This window comes from Marmota monax, unplaced genomic scaffold (genome assembly GCF_021218885.2).
Source record: "Marmota monax isolate L192 unplaced genomic scaffold, Marmota_monax_Labrador192_F-V1.1 WCK01_AAM20220418_F8-fsc00004, whole genome shotgun sequence".
Classification (NCBI taxonomy): Eukaryota; Metazoa; Chordata; class Mammalia; order Rodentia; family Sciuridae; genus Marmota; species Marmota monax.
In genome coordinates this window covers 30,569,885-30,594,843 of record NW_026692881.1, presented here as the reverse complement: position 1 = coordinate 30,594,843, position 24,959 = coordinate 30,569,885, and the positions used below count along the sequence as shown (strand labels likewise).

At 44.5% G+C, this 24,959-nt stretch overlaps 1 protein-coding gene across 1 annotated transcript; it reads right to left on the bottom strand.

Annotated features, from left to right (window-relative positions):
- Nucleotides 1-6,924: 6,924 nt before the first annotated feature.
- On the bottom strand, nucleotides 6,925-24,506 carry LOC124096554 (pancreatic lipase-related protein 2-like). Its single transcript, XM_046450508.2, has 13 exons — nucleotides 24,429-24,506; nucleotides 24,050-24,098; nucleotides 23,465-23,619; nucleotides 21,735-21,857; nucleotides 20,771-20,905; nucleotides 19,910-20,021; nucleotides 18,315-18,434; nucleotides 17,121-17,240; nucleotides 14,730-14,848; nucleotides 12,360-12,489; nucleotides 10,701-10,812; nucleotides 9,670-9,837; nucleotides 6,925-7,044 (listed from the first exon to the last, which is right to left on the bottom strand). Exons 2-13 carry the CDS (start codon nucleotides 24,096-24,098, stop codon nucleotides 6,981-6,983), a joined length of 1,407 nt encoding a protein of 468 aa, XP_046306464.1. The 5' UTR covers nucleotides 24,429-24,506; the 3' UTR covers nucleotides 6,925-6,980.
- Between the last annotated feature and the right edge of the window lie 453 nt (nucleotides 24,507-24,959).

Genomic DNA, 24,959 nt, shown 5'->3' with positions numbered 1-24,959 from the left:
AATCCACTATTTTGTATAATGATAATGCACCAACAAAAATATGGGGAAAAAAAAGAAAGTACTAAAAAATGTGAAATTCATTCTTAGCTGGACTGGGGGCGGGGCATCAAAAGAATAAGTGGCCCATGGACCCTAATTCATCAGCCCCTGCTCTAAACCACAAAATAAGCTGAGAGCATGGTGCTGGCCAGAATCTAGTTGTGATTTATCTGTTTGGCAATCTCAGTCGAGCAGGCCCCCCTGGAGAGGCCCCCTTGGAGGGTCCCAGAAACAGAATCTTCTGCAGCCAGAACCCAGAGAAGGCTGCCCAAACCCCCTGCCAAGAGGGAGGGGGACAAAGCAGGATGTGGAGCTATTAGCTGGGAGAAAGCCTGCAAGGGCTGGAGAGAGGAGGCAGAAACAAAGGCCCGAGAGAGGCTTTTCATACCCTGCATTAAAGTTAAAATCTAATTTAGATGAAAATGGATGCATAGAAATTAAACGCGTGTGCGTGCCTTTCGTTGCCAAGCCACATCCCCCGTAACGATAGTTTTACCAAATTTATTCCCTTGGCTTGAAAATAAAGATGCTTTTTGAAATTTGATTTTGTTGTTTCGTAAATTGTGTTAGCTTTGTGAATAGTACAAACTCCATCTCTGATCTGCTTCAAACAAAAATAGAGCATTAAAGTGTTTAAGATTCAATCAAAGGCTTGCTGGGAGCGGCACAATATTAAAATAACAGAAAAATCAATACAATTTTTATTTTGAACATGATTTGTCACAAATAGCATTCTAATAGATAACACTGATTATATGGTAGCGAATGTAATTTATATATCCCGAGCACCATGCCTTTGTCAGAGTTATCATTAAGGAATTTGACACGTATGCTGGAGAACAATAAATGTCAACTGAAATATATACCAGTTAGATATAAATGGAATACTAAAATGAATGATGCCAGCCCACACTATACTTATGAGTAATAATATGCAGTCTAAAGTAGCTTGGGTTTTCAAACAAGAACTCTTTTTATGTTGTCATTTAAAACATCTCATATTTCTGAAGGTCAGGGGAAAAATGGCACTATTAGCATTAAAAGCTAGTAAAAGAGAAAGTAATTTGTTATTCATTTTAACATCACATTTTATGAAATAGCTTTGTAAAGTATTCACTTTCCCTCCCCTACGGAAGCTGAAAAGATGGGATGGATGACTTTTTATCTCACCTTTGTTCTTGTTAACGTCTTGATTCAGGAAAATCTTATGGAATTATGTAGCTTGGGCCTGGGAAGGTGAGTGCTATGAAATAAAGCCGTCTGCACAACTTCGGTCTCGGCTGGTCCAGCGGGGTGCTGTCCAGGTCCTCATCAGGAGTGGCACTTGGTTCAGGGATGACAGTGTGACACCAGAAACAAGCGGCAAGACTGTAGGGAAGTGAAGAGGGAGGATAGTGTGACAGACACATGTCTTTGAGAGACAGGAGAGAGGTGCCTGCCGTGGGTCTTGGAATGGAGGCAGATAAATCAGTATTTGAATTAGCACCACCCTGGGGCAGTCAGCCGTAAAAGCAGTCCCATCACCTTCCTCCTGCCACACGTCCTGAACTCCCCAGTACTGTACTCCTTATACTATGGGCTCCTGGCAGCCCTCCCAGTTTCCCTTCCCTGGAATCAATCAATTTCTCTCTTCTTCCCTTTTCTCTTAAATTTCCATTAAAAAAAATAAAACTACAAAATTGACAATCTAACCACCTAGAATTAGAAAAGAAGGATCTTTCATCGTATTTACTTCAAATTCTTTTGTAAAGAAAAAGAAATATGACATGGTGGTCATCTAGAAGGTGTCCCTATGAACTTCTGGGCCACATTTTGCTATTGGAACCACCCATGTGGTGAGTAGTAGGTTTTTTGGTGAATAAAAACACACATCAGGGTCAGGTGTCCTGGGACCAGATCAGTGTTCATGAGAATGAGTTGTTATAAAGTGAGTTTGGCTTTCTGCTTCTCTCTCTCTCTCTCTCACTTTTGCTCTCACACCTGTGCTTCTTCATGTATTCCCTTACCTTTCATGTTGTGACACAGCCAAGGGGCCATTGCCAGATGTCAGCCCAATGCCATTTGGACTTTCTGGCCACCATAATGGTGAGCCATGTAAACCTCTTTTTTTTTTTTTTTTTTGGTACATTACCCAGCATTAGGTATTTTCTTATAGTAACATGAAAGGACTAAGATATCATCTGCATAGATTACCTACTCTTGTCCTTTGTCCATTTTTCTACTGGGTCACTCTTTTCTTTATGTATTCTGAGTGCTTGTCTTTCATTGTATCTACCTCAAATACTTCTTTGAGTCCTCACTTATCCTATAATTTTGTCTTTGGTGTCTTTGTTAAGAATAACTTATGCCGGCCAGCCCTCCCTGCTTCATTGATTAGTCACTCTTTATGCGGCGGGTGCTGTGGTACAGGCTTTGCATGGCTTATCTAGTGAATCCTAACAGTCTCCCTGTGTGTAGGGCTACTGTTATTCTTGAGTAAGTGTTGAGGTCAGAGGAGTTAATTAGCCAGCCCAGGTAGTGTAGGTAGAACGAGACAAAGCTGCCACCCAAGGCCAGCTGGGCCTGACTGCAGAGCTGAGTGTTTAAGCCCTATGCACACCCTGGGACTTTGCAGGAATAGGGAAAGAAAGTGTCATTATAAACCCTTAGAAGAAAATGTACCAGTGGTTCTCACTCTTGGCTTTACGTCTCCCAGGAACTTTAAAAATGCTGGTGCTGCACCGCAAACATAATGATTAGCCCAGGATGGAGCCTGCACATGGGGTTTTCTTTTAAAGCTCCACAGTGATTCTAATATATAGCCATGGCTGAGAGCCTCTGTCCTGTACTTTGTGGTTGTTTTAAGATCTAGAACTTTTAGCAGTTCTCAGACAAGGGCCTCTTTCATGCATAAGATTTTAAATGCTATATAGGGCTTCAAAAGAAATAAGTTGGAAAATACCAAGAAAAGAAAAAGGAAAGAGGAGAATTAGCTGAAAACCCCAAGATACTGAGCTTCATGAAGCACTTCCATTTTGATTTGGATTGGTGGCCTCCCTGTAAGGGGACTGCAAACTCCTTTTATCCTCATTCTCTGAATCTCAGGGGATTAATCACCTACGGTTCTCTTCATGTACCAGCCATTGCTGTTATGATGACATTCTTGGAATCTGCTAAATGAGGCCTTTTCTGGATTCCAAGAATTTAACAGTGACTACTCCAACCTGGGCCCACCAGGAATCCGCCATACACTATGCCCACAGGCCCTGAGAATGACACTCTGTACCAGCTCATTTATCCATCTGGGGTCCCCAAAGGAGTGGGCTCAAAAGAAACTAACTTTAGTTTAACTTTTAGTTTCAAAAGAAACTAACTTTATTTTTAGAACCACACACGCCAAACAAAACAGCCTCTCAGGAAAAACCCTCAGAGCCTCAACTGCCACCACGGGCTTTCCACAAGCCTCTGTCTCCCACACAAGCTTCTCTCCACCTCCCACAATCTTCCTGCTCTTGAGGCCAATTGGCTGGGTCACGTGGGCGGAGCCAAAAAAGTCCCCCAATGAGCAGCTCCATGGTCTGAAAGGGCAGGGAAACAGCCCAATGAGCACCACCGCAGAGGAGCCAATCAGCTAGATGTTGCTGGGGCCGAGGAGCCAATCAGCTAGATGTTGCTGGGGCCGCTGTGAGCCAATCATCAGCCGGCAGCTGGAAGTTTGCTGGCAGCTGGAAGTTTGCTGGGGCCCCTTCAGCTGTGGCTCTCAACATCTCCCCCTCTCTGTTTAAACAACAAGCATGTGGCTTAGGGACCGTGCCTGCCTTAGGTTGTCCAATAGTACATATGGTCCTTAGGTTGGTACCATTGCAATTGGATCTTACCCGTCACTGACTACCGGTCCAGTATACAGCCACACCTGTGGAGAGGTCTTTGTACCAGCCGGGGGGTGAGGTTCTTTGCCTCACCTCTGTTGGCCCCCAAATTTTAGCTGGACGATCATGACAAGCAGAAGGGAGGAAGATACACCAAGCCAATTGACGGCTCCTTTTGGAAAAATTGTACCACCAATGACATCATCAGCAAAAATACCCCAACACTACCACAAGTCGCTGCACCAACAGATAGTTCACAATGCATACAGGTGAGCTCACAATGTGTCCAGGCAAGTTCTGCAAGCAGTTCAGTGATGGCTATTGTAGAAGCTGTAGATTGGTTTTATCTTTGACTTCACCAGCACTGGGATGAAGATAGGAATTCTGGCAATAATGGCTAAAGAAAAAATTATGTAACATTACAGAAGGCACTAAAAGAAAACAATTTTCTTAACAATTTACATTATCTTCACCGGCACTGGGATGAAGATAGGAATTCTGGCAATAATGGCTAAAGAAAAAATTATGTAACATTACAGAAGGCACTAAAAGAAAACAATTTTCTTAACAATTTACATTATCTTTAAGAGAATTATTAAATATAATGAAAAGGAAAGGTGAAAGTAAACAAACAGATCTGTTAACCTTCTTTTTTGTTTACATATTAAAACAATCCTCAACAGTTGTTTACCCAATTTAAATTAAACCATATAAATCACGTGAAAAAAAAATTTGGATCCATTTTATCATGAGCGCTCATCATATATGATATATGGACATACGTACATTCAAACATATAACACAAAACACAAGTGTGCACACATAATAGAATACATACAACACATAACATTATAGTAAAGGCCTTATAACTTTTTACAGGTGAAATCTCCATTGCAATGTTTAAAAACTCTATAGTCAAAAAACAGAACTGATCAGCAAAACATTAACCTAGGTCTGTATGAGCTCAAAAAACAAAATAGAACTTCATGATATGGCAAAGGGCAATAATAAAATAGATATTGAAAAAAGCATCCTGGTTCTGTTGCAGATGTAAGAATAGCCAAACTGGAGTTTTGGATATCAGTTGTTATGGATTTGAGCCAAATCATCTTCTTTTTGGTCTGTAGAAATCGCTTTAGTTAATCTTTCTGGAATCCAAATCGGCTGCTGTTCTCCCTGTGGAACCACATAAACAGACCCCCGACTCCAGACAATCACTGGGTCAGGACCTTGGTTAATCTCTCTGGAATCCAAATCGGCTGCTGTTCTCCCTGTGGAAACACACAAACAGACCCCCGACTCCAGACAATTACTGGGTCAGGACCTTTCCATTGTCCTGTTAGAATATCCTTCCAAAGTACCTTGGGCTTATGTACATTTTTTGGACACATATGCCTTTCCGCAGCACTAAGTCCTGATGAATCCAAATTTAAAAAGTTTAGAGTAAAAAGGGTTATTTTAAGTTTATCTTTGGGGAATATATACCCCTTCCCAATTCCTTCTTTTTGCTTTAATAAGTACATTTTAATAGTTTGATGAGCTCTTTCAACTATGCCTTGTCCCTGTGGATTGTATGGGATTCCTGTTATATGAGTAATGCCAAATGTTGAGCAAAATTGTTTAAAAGAGGTAGAAGAATAACCAGGGGCATTATCTGTTTTTAACTGTTTTGGAACACCCACAGTGGCAAAATTTTGTAAGCAATGAGCTATAACATCTTTAGTTTTTTCTCCGGCATGAAGGGAGCCCATCAAAAATCCAGAAGAAGTATCAACTGTAACATGCAAATATTTTAATTTTCCAAATTCTGGCAAGTGTGTGACGTCCATCTGCCAGATATGGTTAGGTATCAATCCTCTAGGATTGACTCCAAGATTAACTTGTGGTAAAAAGGTCACACAATTTTGACATTGTTTTATTATTTGTCTAGCTTGTTCCTTAGTTATTTTAAAGCGCTTTTGTAAAGTATTAGCATTGACATGGAACTTTTTATGAAAATTTATAGCTTCTTCTAGTGTAGAAAAAATATGTATGTCATGTGTAGTTTTATCTGCTAAATCATTGCCCAAACTAAGGGCTCCAGGCAATCCTGTATGTGCCCTGATATGTCCTATAAAGAATGGATCTTTTCTGTCCCAGATTAGACTTTGTATAGTGGAAAGCAAAGAGAAAACAGTAGAAGAAGGGGAAATCCTACCAGCATCTTCAAGAGATACTATAGCATTAACTACATACTGACTATCAGAAAATAAATTAAATACAGAATCTTTAAACATCACAAAAGCTTGTAAAACTGCATTAAGCTCTACCTTTTGAGCTGATTGTTTGGGTACTAAAAATGTAAAAGTTTGATCAGGGGTAACTACTACTGCTGTACCATTATTTGACCCATCAGTGAATATATTTGGAGCATTCATGATAGGTGTTTTTCTTGTCATTTTTGGAAAAATTACAGGATGCAATGACCAAAAAGACAATAAAGGATTAGATGGTAAGTATGCTGCCACTTGTGCTTGGACAAAAAGGGTGGGTGATGACAAAGACGTGTGATGTAGATGGAGAATATTTCTGGAAAAAAACCCTTTAAGTTGTCTCTGGGAAGAACTGAGATACTTGAAGGGAAGGGTGGTCAAAGATATCTTTCATAAGAATACTCTTCTGCATCGTGAATGATGTGTGTGGATATTAACTTTTTTTAAGGCCCTCTTCCTTAATGTCACAGGTGGACTTTAATTTGAATCATTATAGTTTGGAGTTACACAGGCCACAGGGTCTATACCCCACCCACAGGTTGTTAAAAACTAGATGGGTAACTTGGGAACAACAATGTCCTTTCCAAACAGGAACATTTCACAGTTTAAGGGAATAAAATGCATTAGCACAGGCTGCACCCGTGTCCTGGAAGACAGATAACAAGGTGGGTGGGTAGGAAGTTCCAGACCCTTGTTGCCTGTGGTGAGCTTGGTTCCAGTCCTAGTAATTGTTTCCAAACTGTGACCCCAGAACGTGAAGAATGTCAAACCAATACTCAGCCTGAGACGATGTGCATTAGAGAATTTATTACCATGAAGGGACAGGAGCCATATCGTGCTTTTAGCAAGGGTAAAGAGATTGTAAGACGTCTTCTCGCACAGTGTCGCTGCTGCAGAAATTATACCTGTGGAGGGAAACGGTCACGGCATGAGGCTGTCTGGCTGGTGATGCTGCACTTAGCTGGCCCCAGATGCAGCTCCCTCTGGCTGGACAGCGTTGCAGCACCAGGCAGAATCCAAGTGATTCTGACAACAAAAACCTGCTCGATGAACATTTTCCTTTCCTGTGGGCTTTCAACATCCCGGAAGTGAACCAGTCATATCAAACCAACTTCTGTCACTGAGCCTGCTGCTTTGGCCTGGCAACAAGTTCCAGGGGCCAGCAGTGACCCAGCCACCAGCCTGGACGGGACTTTCCCTGTCAAGCTCATAGAGGGTCCTCTATACACTGCTGCTGAGGATGTAAAACATGGCCGTCTGGCCATCCCTTTAAAAAGAGTTGTTGTTGGACCCACAGACAGCACATCTAGGTCTATCCCCAAGAGAACGAAAATACAGCTCCACAAGAACTCCTATGTGAATATTCGTGGCAGATTATCCATGATCCTTCCAAAGTAGAAACAATCCAAATGTCCACCAGCTGATAAATGGACAAATAAAATGTTCCATATCCATACACTAGAATATTATTTGGTGCTAAGAAAGAATGAGGTGCTGATACATGTACCTAGATGAACCTTGAACACAGCATGCTAAGTGACAGAAGTCGATCACAAAGGCATTTAAACATAATGTCCAGAATAGGAAAATCCACAGGGACAGAAAGCAGCTTATTGGAAATCTAGGGCCTGGAAGAAGGATGTGCAGACTGAGGGATGTTGGCTCAGGGCATGGGTTTCTTTGAGGGGGTGTGGAAATGTCCTAAAATTGACAGTGGTAATGAAGGTACAACTCTGAATATACTAAAAGTCACTGACTAGTGCACTTTGAATGGATGAATTTAATGGTATGGAAATCATATCTCAGTGATATTGGTTTTAAAAAATATTAGGGAAGGGCTGGGATTGTGGCTCAGCGGTAGAGCGCTTGCCTAGCACGGGCTGGACCTCGGTTCGATTCTCAGCACCACATTAAAAAAAAAAAAAGGCATTGTGTTGTGTCCATATACAAAAAAGAATCTCTCTCTCTTTCTAAAAAAAAAAATGTTTGGGCTGGGGATGTGGCTCAAGCGGTAGCGTGCTCGCCTGGCATGCGTGCGGCCCAGGTTCGATCCTCAGCACCACATACAAAGAAAGATGTTGTGTCCGCCGAAAACTAAAAATAAATATTAAAAAAATTCTCTCTCTCTCTCTCTCTCTCTCTCTCTCTCAAAAAAAAAATATTAAGGAAGATTCTCGAGTTTGGGGCAATGGAATATGGTCAGGATGGAGATCACCAAAAGCCACTAGGAGCAGGGCACTTTCAACCTACTCTTTCCCTGGTAGGAGTCTTTGGCTAAAGGAGAATGATGTGGCCAAGCCAGCCCTCCCTCAGGGCTCAGCCTCAGGGTGTCTCTGTGGTGAGGGAGCCTCATGTGAAGTGAGGGCTGGGGTGTTTGGGAGGTCCAGTGTGTGATTATACTGTACTTGACGATGCCACCCCACCTAACTACAGTGACCTCCAGATCTCTTCACAGTGCATGACAAGGCCAGGCATCATGAACTCCTCAGCTCCCCTCTGGCTGTGTGAGCCGATGGGCTCAGTGGAAAGAGCACTGATGGCATCAGAAGACCCATGTCCTGGTCCTTGTCATGAATCAAACTTATGTTCTGCACTTAAGGACACGAGGTAGTGACACACCAAAGTAACACACCAACTGTCACGTGTGAGCTTTCCAACAACACACCGAGGGACCGGGACTATTGCCAGTTCTGCAGTCAGCAAAGTTAAACCACGCTGCTGAGCAAGGTCTTGATGTGTTTTGGAAAATATTTTGAAGTCCAATATTTAGCCTTAGCTTTTCTGTTGTGACCTTGGATAAGCTACTTTACTCTCCAAATCTCTCTTTCTTCATCTTAAAAGGAGAGCAATTGAGGAGTGACATTGACATGTCCCTCAGACTCACCAGCCCATTGTTTCTGGATTATCCCCTTTTGAGGTGCCCTTCTTTCTATATTTTCCAAGCAGTTATGCCCTCTCCCAACTCCTGCCAAGTACGATTCTATTCCTTCAGAATGACAAAGCTCGCCTCTGTGAGCCAGATTCCCAGCACAGTTCACATCCCTCCCACACCATCGTCTCCAAACAAATAAATGTACATTAACAACCGGACCAACTGAAAATAACCAGAGACTCCCTCCAAGTATTTCCAGGATGTTCTCCTTATTGTTTAAGAAGAATCAGTCTACTATTTGCCTATTTCTTGAAACTATGCCTTAACACCAGTGTCTTGCTCCTGCCAAATTGAATATTGCCTAAGCAAAGTGTATTTGATTTTTTGAAGTAAGTCAGATGGAGAGCTGGAGAGTTGAGATGAACAGATGGATAGATTAATGGATGGATGGATGGAAAGGTGAAGGGATGGCTGGATTCTGGGTAGATGGTAACTGACTAAGTGGATGTACAGAAAAATACAGAGGCACATATAGACAAATTCAGGTAGATACATACAAAGATGGGTAGATGGGTGATTGGATAGATGGGTAGATTGCAGAGACAGAGTGATACTTAAAAAGAAATAACCAGACTTGGATGGAATAAAAGATACACACTCAGTGCCATCTTCACCACTTTGCACCGTGATTCGGGAAGCTCCTAGTGTGGGCCGGAAGAGATTTATCACGTTGTTGTACCAGAGGAACTTAACCTTCTGGATTTCTCCAACATTGAGCTTCACATCAATGTCACGCATGTGGATTGCATCTGGTTTGAGGGATCCCCTGGAAAATACAAAGATAAAATGTTTTATCAGCTGGATGTATGAATACACAGGACAAGATAAATCTATTATTCCTCCAAATAATAGTTGCTGTCATTGGTTTTCTGCAAACAAGATGACTTCATGCATATCCTGGGTTTGCCCCCAAACACACGTTTTTGCAATATGCACTTTTTAAAAAATTGGATTTCAAGTTTCCATTATTTTAGTTTGTCCCTAGAGAGAAGTAAAATATTTGGAGACATAATCTATAAGTTTGCTACAGAACAGCTGATGTAGTGTCTTTTGTTTAAAGATGCATGTGATTCAGCTAGACACTGTCAACACGTCATACGTAGCATAGAAAGTTGTCAAAGAAGTTTAACTCACATGCTGAGTTTTAAAAGTTAGTGCAAAAACAGAAGCTGATTTCACCACATAGGTTATGCATGTGTTCAACACCTATTTACTAAGGTCCTTATGTATCCAGTATAATCCAAGAGCCAAGGCCACCACAGCAACAAGCAGGTGTCCCCAGGCTTCATGTATACCTGTGTGTGGGGGATAGAGCATGTGTTCGAGAAGGAAGAGTTGTCACACAGATGGATCTAACCCCAGGAAAACTTCAAGTCAGGTGATTGACATTCCAGCAAAGGTTAGCACATGATTTATTTTAAATAGTGAATCTCCTCTCTCTGGGCCTCACTATTCTCATATGGAACATAATGGGATTGAGGTATATGCAAAGACTTTCTTCCAGCTCTGATGATCTAGAATTCAATGGTTCTATAGTATAGATACTTGGGTTTATACATCAGTTTATTCCCAACTTTTATGCACAATCTATTATGAAAAGTATGACCATTTCACTTTACTATAACTTACTTGAACACCTCATGTTGTTCTGAGTTTCCCTTACTTCCATATAGAGCAATCCTGATGTGCCCGCTCACTTTCTTTTGTCCAGATAGTGTGACTGATACCTTATATCTCCAACCTGTCCAAAGAAATACAATCAGCTCAATAAACTTATCTTATTGAAACAATGATCCAACAGAAGCAAATGAATCCATCAAGCCCTGAATTCCTCAGGAGTGAGGGAAGGGGCCCACCTTGGTTTCCTTTGGTGGAATTGGGGTCCAGGAATTCCGATTCTAGTTGGGGTGTGGAGACCCAGAAGGCAGAAAGCATTAGAGTTTAGCACAAGAAAGCACATGCCCTCAGGAATGAAGGGAAACCAACCTGTCACTGCACCTGACTCATGAGGCAATGGACTCAATGGTTATGTCCCCTAAAATCCATATGAAACCCTAACACCTGACATGATAGTATTAGGAGAGAAGGCCTTTGGGAGATAATTTGATCAGGATGGTGGGGCCCTCATGAATGTGATTAGTGCCCTTATAAAAAGGATTCCAGAAGGTTCACTCGCCTCCTTTCCACCATGGGGGAGAAGACAAGAAGCTGGCACTGTGCACCAGAACCTGACCATACTGGCAGGACCATCTCAGACTTCCAGCCTCCAGGACTGTGAGAAATTAATTTCCATTGTTTCTAAACCATCCAGTCTGTGATATTCTGTGGTAGCAACCTGAACTGACTGAGACGTTGGATTCCATGCTGTTTTGCCACTTGCTTTTTCACTTCATAGGCCTTAGAGGCTTTCTCTTGTCAGTACGTAGAACTATATCCTTTTTCTCAATAGCTATAGCAACAATCTATAGCAATTTGTTATTTTTCAATTTGTGGACATTTAGAATTTCCCCTCAATCTTTTTTTTTTTATACAATGCTACAGTAAACTCCTTTGAACAATTCTTATGCACTGTGGTACATTCTGAGAATCAGGTGTTTGGGCTAAAGGTATATGCACGTAGGACTTTATAGATACTGCCAAGCTAGTATCCTTTATGGAAAATATAGGATTGCATGAAATACTCCATATAAAAAGTGTTTTATAAAGTGCTATATTATTATTTTGAATTTAAAACTCCCTTGGAAAATAAGGTTTTTCTTTTCAGGCATAATATGATATTACTTTTACAAAATTAATCTTGATGTTTTTACCATCTTATTCCTTTTTAATGAGAAGCTGAGCAAACAACAATCACCACCAAAACAGTGTGTGTGTGTGTGTGTGTGTGTGTGTGTGTAGGAGACTAGTTTGACAGTTGTCACTGCAGTGACTTCTTGACTTAAAATGACACTGTCTCATGGTGACTGCTTCTTTTGTTAATGGATGCAGCCTTCCTGCCACATGCATGGTGGACGTGGTGACTAGCCAGAGTCACTCACCACATTGTGCTCGGCAGCTGTTCGGGATTATTGTTAAGGGGGTGAGCATGAGATGCAAGACAAGTGCCATTCTCCTGTCTTTACATTATAGCATTCAGCTTTCAATCTGAAAGGGGGAATGCAAGTCGATCCTTGAGGGAGAGTCAATGGGAAAGATGGTTTCTTTCAGTTGCTACCATGACTAATATGGCTGGTACACCTTTTTAAATTTTTTTGCAAGAATTTTTAACTGAGGAAAATGGAAACTTACGGGTAAAATTACCACTATCTCCTGTATTCAGAAAAAAAGTTTGTTCCACAGCGCTGGTTTTCCCCTTAAATTGGTCAGCATAGTGCCCCATTTTGGGACATCCTCCAGATGGACAAGGGAAACAGCCATCCTAATGGGAAAAACATTGCCTGTTAGTAGTAGGTTTTTGCCTCATTCACTCTATCCATGAATCCATTTTCTCATCTATTACTATCTCCTCTTATAATTATTGATACCTATACCTATCCACGTCCTACCCATCCTCTCATTCATCCTTCTATGCTTCCAGGTGGCCATCCACTCTTCTCTCCCACTAATCCATGCAAGCAGGCATCTTTCTACCCAGGCTCCCACGTTCCCATGCATCCATGCATCCGTCCTCAGGACTATGCATAGAACTGAGCTAGGCCTGTATAGCACCCAGCAGGGCACCTTGGAATCCTAGAGCATTGCTTCAAGATGAGCCATACATGAGAAGTAGTGACATTAAAGTCTGAAAGGGAAAATGCAAGTCGATCCTTGAGGGAGAAGTCAATGGGAAAGACAGCAAGTTATTTCAGATGAAAAGAGGAAGCAAAGACCCATGCCCATTTTCATTTTTTAACAAGAGTTATTTCTCCAGACTGATTCATCCCCGTGTGGTGCTTCCCAGGAGCTCATTAACTAGGCCTTCAAATCACATGAGCACTTTATGGCACAGCACCACCAGCCTCTGTTCTTTGCCCTCATATTGCACCCAAAATTCATGGTGTGCAGAGCTACTTCATGATTTGGGAAGCATGAAATAGTTACAGAAGACCCCATAGCCCACCAGGGCTGCTCTCAGAACATTCCCCAAACTTGGGGATCAGACATGAGGTCCTTTTGGTCATAGTGCATCTCAGTATGCCAAGATCAAAATTTGTTTTGAAAGGAAAAAAAAGATCTAACTTTAAGCACATTTTATTTTTATCTTTGAGAAGAAAATATTTTAAAGTATCAGAGTTTTGCATCCTGCAAGATAGTAATTGATTCAGGTGCAGATCTTCCATAGGAACCCAAAAGTTCTGCTGGTTTTATTGTTGGGAAACAATATCTCCTATAAATTATTTAAGGGAAATAGTATTTTAATAATACAGAAATCTGGAAGACACTACCTTAACCAACTAATCAAAATTGACGTCATCAAACAAAGTTCGGTTAAGCAGTGCCTCTGATTGTGATTCACTGAGAAGGACCTAATATCGCCTGTTGAATCACAAAGAAATAATCAAACAATTTCAGAGTGTGATATTTTGTTAGAGTCTGTAAACAAGTCAAAATAACACCTGGCATTTTGCCAGGGGAATGTTAGAGTTCGTAAACAAGTCTGGATGGTGCCTGGCAAAATGCCAGAGGGAGTGGTTTGAGAAGTAACAAAAGCGAGCCATTAAGTGTGGAGATTCCTGATTGGTTGACTGATGTATTTAGTTTATGCTAATTAGATAAGCTGTGTGGAATGTATAAATACTGCTCCTGTCCTGCAATAAACGGCTCCGTCTCCTGCTGTATCAACATACACAAGTTGTTCTTCATCCCCCGGTTATTTTGCTGCAGCTGGACTGCGGCAATATTTTATCAAATACCTGGGTTGGAGTTATCATGACTGTCCACATCCCAGAAGACCAGGAAAAATGGGAAACTGCTCCCGATTAAAGGAGTCTACAGAGACAAAGCAATAAAGGAGAGGCAAGAAAAGGAAGGAAAAGAAAGACTGAGGAAGGGGAGGAAGTGAGAAAGGAGAAAGACAGGGAGGAAGGGAAGCAAGGAAAGAGAGAGGGAGGGAGGGAGGGAAGAAGGCAGGTACAGCTCTGGAGGACATTGTTTAGATACCTGAAGAAGTTTAAAATGGGTTATATAGTAGAAATTGTGTATCAAATTAAATTTCTTGAATATTGTTCTCTAGGAGGATGATGATGCTCTTAGTAGATGAATGCTGACACTTGTATGAGCAAAGTGTCCGAATATCTTCAATTTATTTACCCATCATTCAGGAACAAAGAACACACACACACACACACACACACGCACACGCACACGCACACAGAGCATTAGCAATTGGTGCGTCTAGGTGACAGGTGTAACAGTCTTCCTGTGCTCTTCTTCAATTCTGTGCAGATTGGAGATTGTCTTAAATGAAAAGCTGGGGGCCCCGGGAGGACCCAGCATGGCCAGCTGTACTTCTGCCCTGCAGCCTGCCCTGCCCCATAGGACAAAGGCTTTGGAAGCTTGGGTATTTCCATTACTCCCGCCCATGAGGGCGGAGTTACATGTATCTCCTTGTTCTGTTCTAAGTCACAGGGGTGAAACCAACGCCAGAGCCACAGCATCTTCCTAGCCCTGGGTGCCTACCTTCTGGAACTCGTCATAGGAAGCACAGGGGTAGCCCAGGAAGCCGTCAGGGTTGAGGATGCTGCTTCCATAATACTTGTAGCTTCGTAGGTGGTTGCAAGCTGCAAAGTTGCAGGTTCCTGAGAAAGCAGAGGCCAGAGAGCTGGAGGAGGCCTTTTGCTTTTGAAGCGTGGACCATTCCACTGCACACCTTGTGCCTCCACGTTGCATGGATGGGTGGGGCACGCCTCAGCACTTTGGGACATATTAGGAGGGTTACTCAGGACCAGGCAAGTGTTGATGAGTGACAAGTCCTAACAGGCACGTTTGTCCAGTGCTCCAGGGGCTGGAATATAACATAAATGAGGAAGCTGGGGCCAGGTGGGGGTGGGCAGGCAGAGACAGAGAGGGCAGAAAAATTCAGAGACAGAGAGAGGAAGAGACATAGAAACAGTATGTATATTTATATATAAAGAGAGAAAAAGATGGGGAAGAGAGAGAGAGAGAGAGAGAGAGAGAGAGAGAGAGAGAGAGAAAGAAATACAGAAGATAACAGCTTTCAGAGGAGCCACGTAGCCCAGCCAGTTGTTACAAGTTAAAGACCTGATTGCTTGGTCTTCTGATTTTTCACAAGAATCTTGAGTTTTACACAAAAACCTTTCCATGCTTCACTGATTACAGAGCATTCCCATTGTAACCACAGTCCCCATGAAGGCCATCCACACCGCTGTGGCATGTGGGGCCCCATGTGAGGACACTGGACCACACCTGACCTTTCCCTTGAGCCCACCTTTTCTGTGTCTAATTGCTCAGGCTAAGCCACCCCTCGTCTTCACTATGCTGAGCACCCTGCCATTCTTTCATGGCATTTTATTTACCACCTTTAAAAACAAGCAAACAAACTCATCTTGTTTGGAAAATTGATTTTTTCATTTCTCCAGCTACTTAGTATAAAACTTCCCACAGAGCACTCCGCAGTGACCATGGACACACCTGGGGACCATTCTCGGGGGTCTGGTGGGCTTTAGGCGCCACTCCTTGGAAGACACATCCCCTTTGAGCCAGGGTGGCTTCGTTCTTGCAGGTCCCAGCCCTGCTGCACCCACTGCCCAGCGCCCTCCAGCCGAGCCAGCCAGTCCCCAGTGCCCAGTGCCAAGGCCAGCGCTCCTCAACAGACAACAGAGCCTGCTTTAAACTTAACTGTTTCTTTCATCCAAAATTGCTGCCCAGGGACCCATAATAGAGGAGAAAGTGGATTTAATTGTTCCCAGGGCCCAGCGCCTGGGCGACTTGAGCTCCACACAATAGAAGCACACTCTAGCACTCATGGGCTTGTTCACTCTAAATTGCCTCTTTAATTAAACCTGGGCTCCTTCCTATTATGTGTGCCCTGCTCGTCATTTCTGGGAGGGGGCAGCTATTATTGTGACTCTAGGGTTCCTTCAGGGGTCTTCCTAACAGTTACCTGGTGCGGAGCTGAGAGCTCAAAAGCTCCTCTGATTTGCCAGGCGAGGCTGGATGTTGCTTTATTGACTCTGCTCTTTGACATTAAGCACATGGAATATTAAAATGCCACCCAAGGCCATTTAACAGAGTGTGTACAGTGCCCTCTTTGGCCTGGGCCCTGAACAAGGTACTGGAGTATCTGGGGTGCCTGAGAAATAGTTCTTAGCTGTGGGGAACTTCTAGTTCAGACAAATAAAGACAAAAATAAAATAAAATAAAGCCTCCTCTTTCAGGGAGAAAAGTAAAGCCTGGTCTCTGGAAAGGCGCAAGAGGAATAGCCAAAGGTCAGGACACGAGAGGTCATCTAATGTCAGGGGTAGGGATTCTGCTCTCCTAGATGAACACAGGAGATTGCCAGGATCCACCAGGGGTCCCCCAGACCTCTGGCCTACCCTGCCCTGCCCCACGGCCTAAACCCACAGAGGACATCCCTCCTCCTTTTATCATCTCATCTGCTTCTATGCTTAGGACCTGATAACCTCAAACATGAAAGTCAAGGCTTCCAGATCTTTGCTTATGCTCTGTGGTTTTTCCAGAAGCAAGTGCAGAAGGTAGGATCAGTGGCCAAAGCCAGAGTGGAGTATTTGCCAGCGTGCCCATCCAGCTATTGTCCCAGCATCCTGACAGCTGGGGGAAGGGCCACAGGCTGGATGAAAGCAAAGCTTTGCAGTTAGAAAATGGGTTTAAATATAGGGTGGCTTGGGACAAGCTAGGTAACTTTTCTGATTCCTAGTTTCTGCATCTGTAAAATGGGGTTACTCCGATTAAGTTTCTCTTGGCATTATTGTGAAAGCACCTGGCACAGAGCGATCATTCCACAATGGCGGCAAATTCAGCATCATGGTGGCCAGACCCACATATTCTGCCTTCACCCCAATATAGCAGTTGCTGCTTTCATTTACATACCTTCCCATAGACCATCTATATCAACGATGGTTGAAAGGATATTTTTCTGACATCCAGGCATTTGCCTTCCTCCATTTGGAAAGAAATCCAGATGGCCCACCTTTTGGCTCATTCCAAAACCTGAAACATTTGAAGCAGAGGTGAACAGGGAGGTTAGTGGTATAAAAGTTAGATCATGGCCAAAGTGAGATGTTCAACTCATTCTAACAAGAGTGAAAGCCTTCTGGTAAATTCTCTCCTCAGCAGAGCTACCACTACCTCCAGCTCTGCAGAAAGATCTGAGAGATGGGAGCTTGGCAGGATGGGGAAGGAAGAGAGAGAACAGGAAGTGAGATGAGCAGGGAGGTGGGCTCTGGGGGAGTGTGCACACATACATTTGTATGTGTATCTGTCTGTCTGCCTTGGGGAGGCCCTGGACAATACCAATATTCCCTGATACCATTAAGCACCAATAGGCACATATCAGGTACAAGTTGTATTTCTTTATTTATTTTAAAAATTTGGTTTCTACATTAAAGTGCTTTATTGAGACCACATAACAGTATATTGTTCTCTTGAGAGCCGAGGTACAATGATGAGACGCTGTGCTTCAGGGGCACGAAGACCTGTGATCAAAGCCTACTTCTACTTACACGACTTTTAATCTTGGGCAATTACTTAATCTTATTGATCCTCAGTTCCTCAGTTCCTCAGTTGTGAAATAGTGATAATATCTACACTTTGGGTATTATATAATTAATGAGCTAATACTATAAGACATCCAGTGCAGCCCATGGTAAATATTAGTTAAGTGATGATATCATCGTCGTCATGATCATCATCATCTTCACCACCATTAAAAACACACCCTATATTGGCAAGTGTAATGAATGGTTATATAAAAATATTGGAAAAATATGCTGATTTTAGAAGAATTAAACAAAGACACAGTTAGTCTCCAATAAAACAAGCCATAACCAAGCTTTGAGAAAAGAAAAAAATTTCAAAAATTAATTTTGCGTTTTATAGGTATAGATCAAGTGTCAATTATAACACAATTTCCATTGTGGATCTTGGTAGATTGGGAAAGGACATGGTTCAAGATTGAGTTAACTATTTTGAAAAGTTTGTGTGTGTATTGGGGGTGGGAACTGCTTGGACTCAATGTCTTCAGTCATAGTGCTGGTCACCAGGAACTAAGACTGAGGAACTCACCTAGGAAAGGGACTATGGGAGCAATATCCGTGTGAATCACATCCACAAACATGGCGTCTGATGGGTCCAGCCGAACCTCCTCAGGTGTGCCCTGGAAACATGGCTCTGCTGGGTCCAGCCCTGAAAAGGAGAAGGTGGACAGGCTGTACTCTGACAAAGACCAGGATCTACACCTTGTACCCACCAACTGGGCGTGAGGAGTCTGGGCAAAAACCCAGTGGCTATCAATCAAGGGACTGGGTCTATAGCTCCTGGTCTGCTTGGGAAAGAGAGGCTGGAGCAGAAAGGCCAGGAATGGGGACACTGCCTGTTGAAGAACAACTGGAATTCTCCAGTGCCTGGCTCTATGAGGGCTGGGTGGGTCCCTTGTGGTCCCCATTTCTCTTTTCCTGTTTTCCCCACACACGTTACCATTTGGCCATTGCTCTGAGACTGTGTGTTCCCTGGCCTCACCCAATTATTTCCAGTCCCTGAAACCCCACACTTATAAGCGTTTGTGCCTTTTCTCATGCTGTCCCCAGTTCTGTGTGCCCTTCCCCACATTCTTCCTTCATTTAAACCTTTCTGCTCTGAAACTCAGCTCCAACACCACGGTCTCATGGAAAACTCACCCTCTCCTTTCTCAGACCATTCTAGCCACTGTATTATTTTGAACTTGTTAATTTTGCTTTGAATTTTATTTGCCTGCTTAGTTTTCTGCTTCCTGAACCGGAATGTGGTTTTCCTGAAGCAGGGGCTGTGCCCAGTCCATATTCAAAGAGAAGTCCAGGGTGGGGGTGGGAGAAGTGTGGCACACAGTGACCTATATTCTTGCCCTGGTTCTTTTAAAGGTGGAATGTCTGTCCTCATCCAGAAGGTGGGAATAAGGACATCTGTCTTATAGGGTTATTGTGAAACCCCCGGGGAAAACGTATAAAGGAAAGGATTTTGTAACCTGAAAAATTCTGTATAACTATTAACTAACACCCTGCCATAATTCCCTCAATGCCTCACACAGTGCCTTGAGCAATGGGGCACTCATCTAATGTTGAATCAAACTGACAGCCCGAGTTACACACTAATTTGGCTGCCCAAAATAAATAGTTGTCAGTGTCTATCTTTCTCGGTAGATTTATTCTAGGTAGTGGTCCACTCACTCACTCACTCACTCATTCATTCTTTACTAAGCACTTCCTATGTGGCAAGTCTCAGCTACCAACTTTCATTTCCTGACTGTGCCAAACACAGCAAAAATATTCAAGGACTGTTTGTGGAACCAACGAATATTTTTTTAAAAAATCATCTCAAATTTTTCCCCCAACTTTGTCATACTCTAGCAATAATAACCCCGGAATCATTGGTTTAATGTACTATTTACATTTTTCTTGTTTTACAAATTCATTTTAATTTTCAGTCATCTGTTTTCTGATACACGGACGATCATTTTAAAATTTAAGTCCGCGGCATCACTTAAAAAGAGTTGGCTAGTGGAGGACCAGTAAGGGTGACCATCACCAAGAGAAGCGCCTGGGATCCAGGTTTCTGCTGCTCGCTGCTCGCTGCCCGCTGCCCACACCCTGGGTCTTGGGACCCAGGTCGTTCCACATGACTCCTACCTGTGATCCGGCCTACTTGGCCCCCCAGCCTCCTGCCCGCCTCCGCGGCTATGTGCGCGCCCAGGCTGTGACCGATGAGATGCACGTCCTCGGGGCTGTAGTCCAGCTGCGTCTGCGGAGGGAGAGCGCGTCAGGGGACCCCAGGACCGCGTGAGGACGCGTGGATCCTGCAGGGGACTCAGGTCCCTGCCAGGGTGGCGGGCGGGTGGTGATAAGACCCAGCTCAGAACTGGGAAAGAATGACCTGCCACTGGAGGTCGCGGCCTGGGGCAGCGCGACAGCCGGGGGCCGCAGCCAGGGAGCCTGAGTCCCGCAGGCGGACGGTGCATGCGGCAACAGTGCTGACCAGCGGCCGCCGCGCCAACTGCAGCCGCCCCTGGCCGCCGGCTACCACCAGCGCCCACTGCAGAACAGGGTCCCTGGCCCGGTGGCGGGCGCCAGGGGGTGGGAACCGGCTCTCGGATTCCTGCAGAAGCGGCCGCAGGGCAGGTGTAAAGGGCCTTGCCCGCGGGCTGCAGGAGCAGGAAGACTCATCTTCCCCGAGGCTGGAACTGCTGGGCAGCCCAGGCTGCTCTCCAATTCCCAGAATAGCCTTTCAGGAAGGGGGTATTTCGAAAGGGGAAACTGAGGTTGGAAGATATTAGTTTTCCCAGACTCCGCCGCCAGGAAATGATGAGTGCTGCGTCTTTAGGACAAACAGCAAGGAAGGAAGGGGGCGGCCAGATTTCAGGAAGAGACTGAGAACCTGGGCCACTTCTCTTGCAGCCCCTATCTGCGGGTCCCCAGCTGCCTTGGGTACAGTGGAGTGCTTCCCGACCCCCTTTCTGTCCCACCCCGGGACCCTCCCAGACAGGGTTTTACCGAAAGCACTTGTACTAAGTAAGCGATCTCCGCCGCCACGACCCGAGTGTTGTGGACCGCTTGTGTGTATGTGGTGCGGGACCCTCTCCTCCAATCCACACAGATGCAGTTCACCTCCTCCACTTGAAACATTTTCTGGAGAAGATGAGAGGAGAGAGAAAGAGAGAGAGACTCTGACCAATTTATCAACAGTTCCAAGTTGCACACCCCAGAGATATGAATCCAGGTCCATCAAGTACCAGGTTGATGTCAGATATTAACATTCCTCCTACCGGTTGGTTGTGTCCTAAGTTGACTCACAGGGCAGCATTATGAACTGGGCACACTCACCCTGCTTAACATATGTGGACACTGAGGCCTGAAATGGGCAAGTGTCTTGTTTAATATTTTTCAGATGGCTATTGCCACAGCCAGGTCCAGAAGGTCACTTCCTAGATCAAGTACAAGTAAACTACTACCCAATAAAATTTACAACTCAGTTCCTTGTTGGCCTTGCCACATATGGAGTGCTCAATACCACAAGTAGGAAGTGGCTCTTGATGTGGACCTCACAACTATAGAACATGTCTGTTATCACAGAACATTCTATGGGATAGCAGTGTTTTAGAGGTCAAATTTAATCATTTTTTAAAATGTCATCTTGGGTTTTACATCAACCATCAAAGACACAGCATGGGCTACTTGACTCGTGGGTGGTTGTGTAGCCTTCACTCTGAGACTTCTTGATTGGACTCTGGGTTTCTTCAGCCGCAGAAGGGTTCATAGACTAGAAATTGATGGATAATGAGAAGTTGGCAATGAATACCCAGATAACCATGTTTTCCTGGGTGTTTTTAGAAGGATCCCTCTCTCTCTGGAGTATTTCTTTTCCTCGTTTCAGGGGCATCAGGGGTACAGAGTTTGAATGTGTGTACAGGTACTGGTCTCACCAGGAAGTGGCCAGGTGAGGAAGGGGGGCCCTTACCCTGCACGTGTCCGGCAGCCAGTTCTCCTCCCCCTTGTCTATGAAACCGTGGATAATGAATCGTGTCTTGCGGTCCAGTCGGAAATTTGAAGCATCAATGGTATCTGGGTCAGCAGTGATCAGCTGGAAAAGTAGAAAAGATGAATTCAAACAATAAGTCCTCCCAAGCTGTGGGACTGCTACAGCCAGTCCTGGAGAGTCCAAGATCACAGACACAATTCCCATGATACCCAGATGTGACTAGAAAGAGTTCCTGACCTGGGATTTTGGCTAGAATTCAGAAAGTTCGAGTTCTTACCTTTTTTTTTTTTCTATTTTCATGAACCTTGAACCCAAATCTAACATTTCTGTGACTCATGAGGCCAAGCAACAAACCACAGTGGAATTAGCAGCACCTGTGACTCTGTCCCCAACTGAAGTCACAGACATTTTTATAGCACATGAAAGTTGTTTCATATATCCCCAAGTGTCATTTGGACTCACTATTATAATAGTTAATAAATCAACCCGTAGATCTTGTTATTTAGCGAAATAAAAAAGCAGCATATACCATATATACTACCCATATTTATATATTTTTAAATGTTTTGATAAGTCCTTTTCAACATAACTATTTCCTCTGTAATCCAATATATTTTATGTATTTAGAAATATTGTCCTGAGAAGGGGTTCTTAGTCTTCCCCCAGTGGCCAAAGAGGTCCCTGGATGAGAAAAGTGAAGGATCCTGGCCATAAGCACAAGGCTTGAGGGCAACGGAGCTCAGTGGAACCACAAGACTTAAGAAAGACACCTGTGTGCCCAAGACTGCTACAGCCAGTCCTGGAGAGTCCAAGATCACAGACACAACTCCCATGACACCCAGATGGGACTAGAAAGAGTTCCTGACCTGGGATTATGGCTAGAATTCAGAAAGTTCGAGTTCTTACTTTTTTTTTTCTTTCTATTTTCTTACCAGGCCCACTTCCACCAGTCACCAGGACCAGACACCAGAAGGATCACATAATCAAAGTGACACAACAACCACGTCTAAACAGATTCCAGGCTGAGGGCACCAAGTGGGGAATTTGTGGTGTGGAATCCCACAATAATGACCTCAGGGACCTAGAGACAGACACCTGTTCTCTAAACTCTATCGGGGACTAGAGCTGTGAACTGCATGAATTCTTAGCAATGTCTTCCTTGAAACTGTCGCCTGGTCCCTTCTGACCACCTGGAACAAGCCTGTCCTGCTTCCACCTGGCAGACCTTATGGCACTACAGTTTGCTCCAGGGATGTCACTTTTTCTCTTTTGTGGTTAATCGTCCCCTTTCTGATTGTCTTCTTGCTCCTCAGGAAGGATTTATACCCTCTTACATCCAAACCTAAGGGGCTTCTATCCCTCCACTGCCCATTTTTCTGGGATACACGTGGCTTCTCTGCAGATGCTGCTCACACACTCTTCCTCCCAGGGAACAGGGTGCTCCTGCTGGGTGGCCCCGCAGATCTATGCAGCGGTGTGTGTGTGAAGGAGTATGTTTCTAGGTTAGGCTTCATGATTTCACATGATTTCATCAGATACTCTGGGATTCATGATCTCTACAGTCGAGATGGCTCTAGGTCTAACATTAGGGGTGCAGTAGCCTCTGGAAAGTTCCAGGGCAGTGAATTGAATTGTGCTCTAGAAATCCACGTGACCGTGTGGGGCCCCAACCTCCCTCCCCCATGATGTCATTCCACCCCCACTCTTACTTGGTAGTTGTCCGGATTTTCATTTGTGTGCAGAAGAAAACGGGTGTCAATGTCTTCTGGAGACCAGGGAAATATCTTTAAAGGCCGCTGAAGAGTCCCTGCCCAAGGTTCATCATTGGAAAAGCAGCCAAAGGGTTCATAGCAGACCTCTTTCCCTGGGGTAGGAAGAGCCACAAACAGGACACTCATGAGGTTCTGGGAAGGAGCAATGTCATGTCCATCCGGGGAGACTCCAGGATGGGTCCCAGGGCTGGCTAAGGTTGATCTTCATTTGAGAAGTCAGTGTCTCCAGGCGCTCTGGATGAATATGTATGTCACATCCCTGGGCCCTCCTTCTGAGATTCTTGTTCAGAGGGTTCTGGAGTGGGACCCTCATCATCAGACAGGCTGGGGAATCACGAGTCTACAACCAGTGGCCTTCAAACTGTCTCGTGCAGGAAGAGCCCAGCTGGCCTTTTCCACATCGGGTATCGTCTAACATCAAGTATTTACCAAGGGCCTATGAGCTCTGTAGCCCAGAGGTGCTCATCTCAGCATCTCCATGATACCTAGCACAGGCCAGAGGGATGGTGACAGCATCCTCACCTCTGACAGTAGCCAGCAGGAGAAGGCCGAGGGTCCAGGAGGGCAGCATCTGCATGGGAGAACACAGACACACTCAACGCCCATGGGCACGGGTGCAAGGCTGGCAGGGAAGAGCCCAGACAGGGCAGGAACCCTAGATGTGCCCACGATGGTGAATGAGTAGAAAGAAACTCCGTGGCTGGGGCTGCACAGGCTCTTCCTTTGGCGTGGGGAAACCGAGGCCGAGGCCTCCCAAGGCAGAGGGAGTCAGGTGGTGCTGCCCTGGGACTCCAGACTCAGGGTCCTCCCCAGCAGCAGCTTCACCCTCTGGGGCCCATCCCCTGGCAGCCCATGCTACTCATTCCCACTTGCCACCTGCCCATGTGGCAGTGTGACTTACCCTGCAGGCTTCACAGTGACTTCTACCCAGGCCAGCAGGTTGGCCATGGCTTTTTATAACCAGGCTTTATCCTTTGGACTCCTCTGGGGAAAGGCCAGGGCAGGGTAGATAGGGCTCACGTGGGCGCTTTGAACCTTAGTTATCATAAACACATAGAGCCAGCTTAACCCGGGAGAGGGGCTGGTCATGAAGTAGGATTGGAGGAGAGCAAAACCGACTTTGGGGATGGTAAAGGACCCTATTAATCTGATTTTACAAGTTCAGTTGCCAAAAGATTGTTCCAAAATGATAACAGGGGAACATCAGGCTGTGGGGGCTTCTTGACCAAATTTCTTCAGACAACAGAGACCCCAAACTCCTCTCGCTTCCCTGTTGCTGTTGACAGACTGTGAAAGGGTGAAGTCTGAGGACTCACTGTTGAGCAGGAGTGTATATCTGTGAAGACACGCACCTCGGCTACTTGAGGGACAGGGTGGGTGACGAGCAGCCCTCTGGTCCCAGTGAGCCTAGACAGAGTCTGTAAAATGAGGA

Excerpts from the sequence above, each read along its gene's own strand:
- LOC124096554 (XM_046450508.2), bottom strand. The coding sequence starts at position 24,098 with ATGCTGCCCTCCTGGACCCTCGGCCTTCTCCTGCTGGCTACTGTCAGA. Across the intron at positions 17,241-18,314 it reads TCCCATAGTCCCTTTCCTAG|GTTTTGGAATGAGCCAAAAG; the intron begins GTGAGTTCCTCA and ends CAAATGTTTCAG. Across the intron at positions 12,490-14,729 it reads CCTATGACGAGTTCCAGAAG|GATGGCTGTTTCCCTTGTCC; the intron begins GTAGGCACCCAG and ends TTTTCCCATTAG.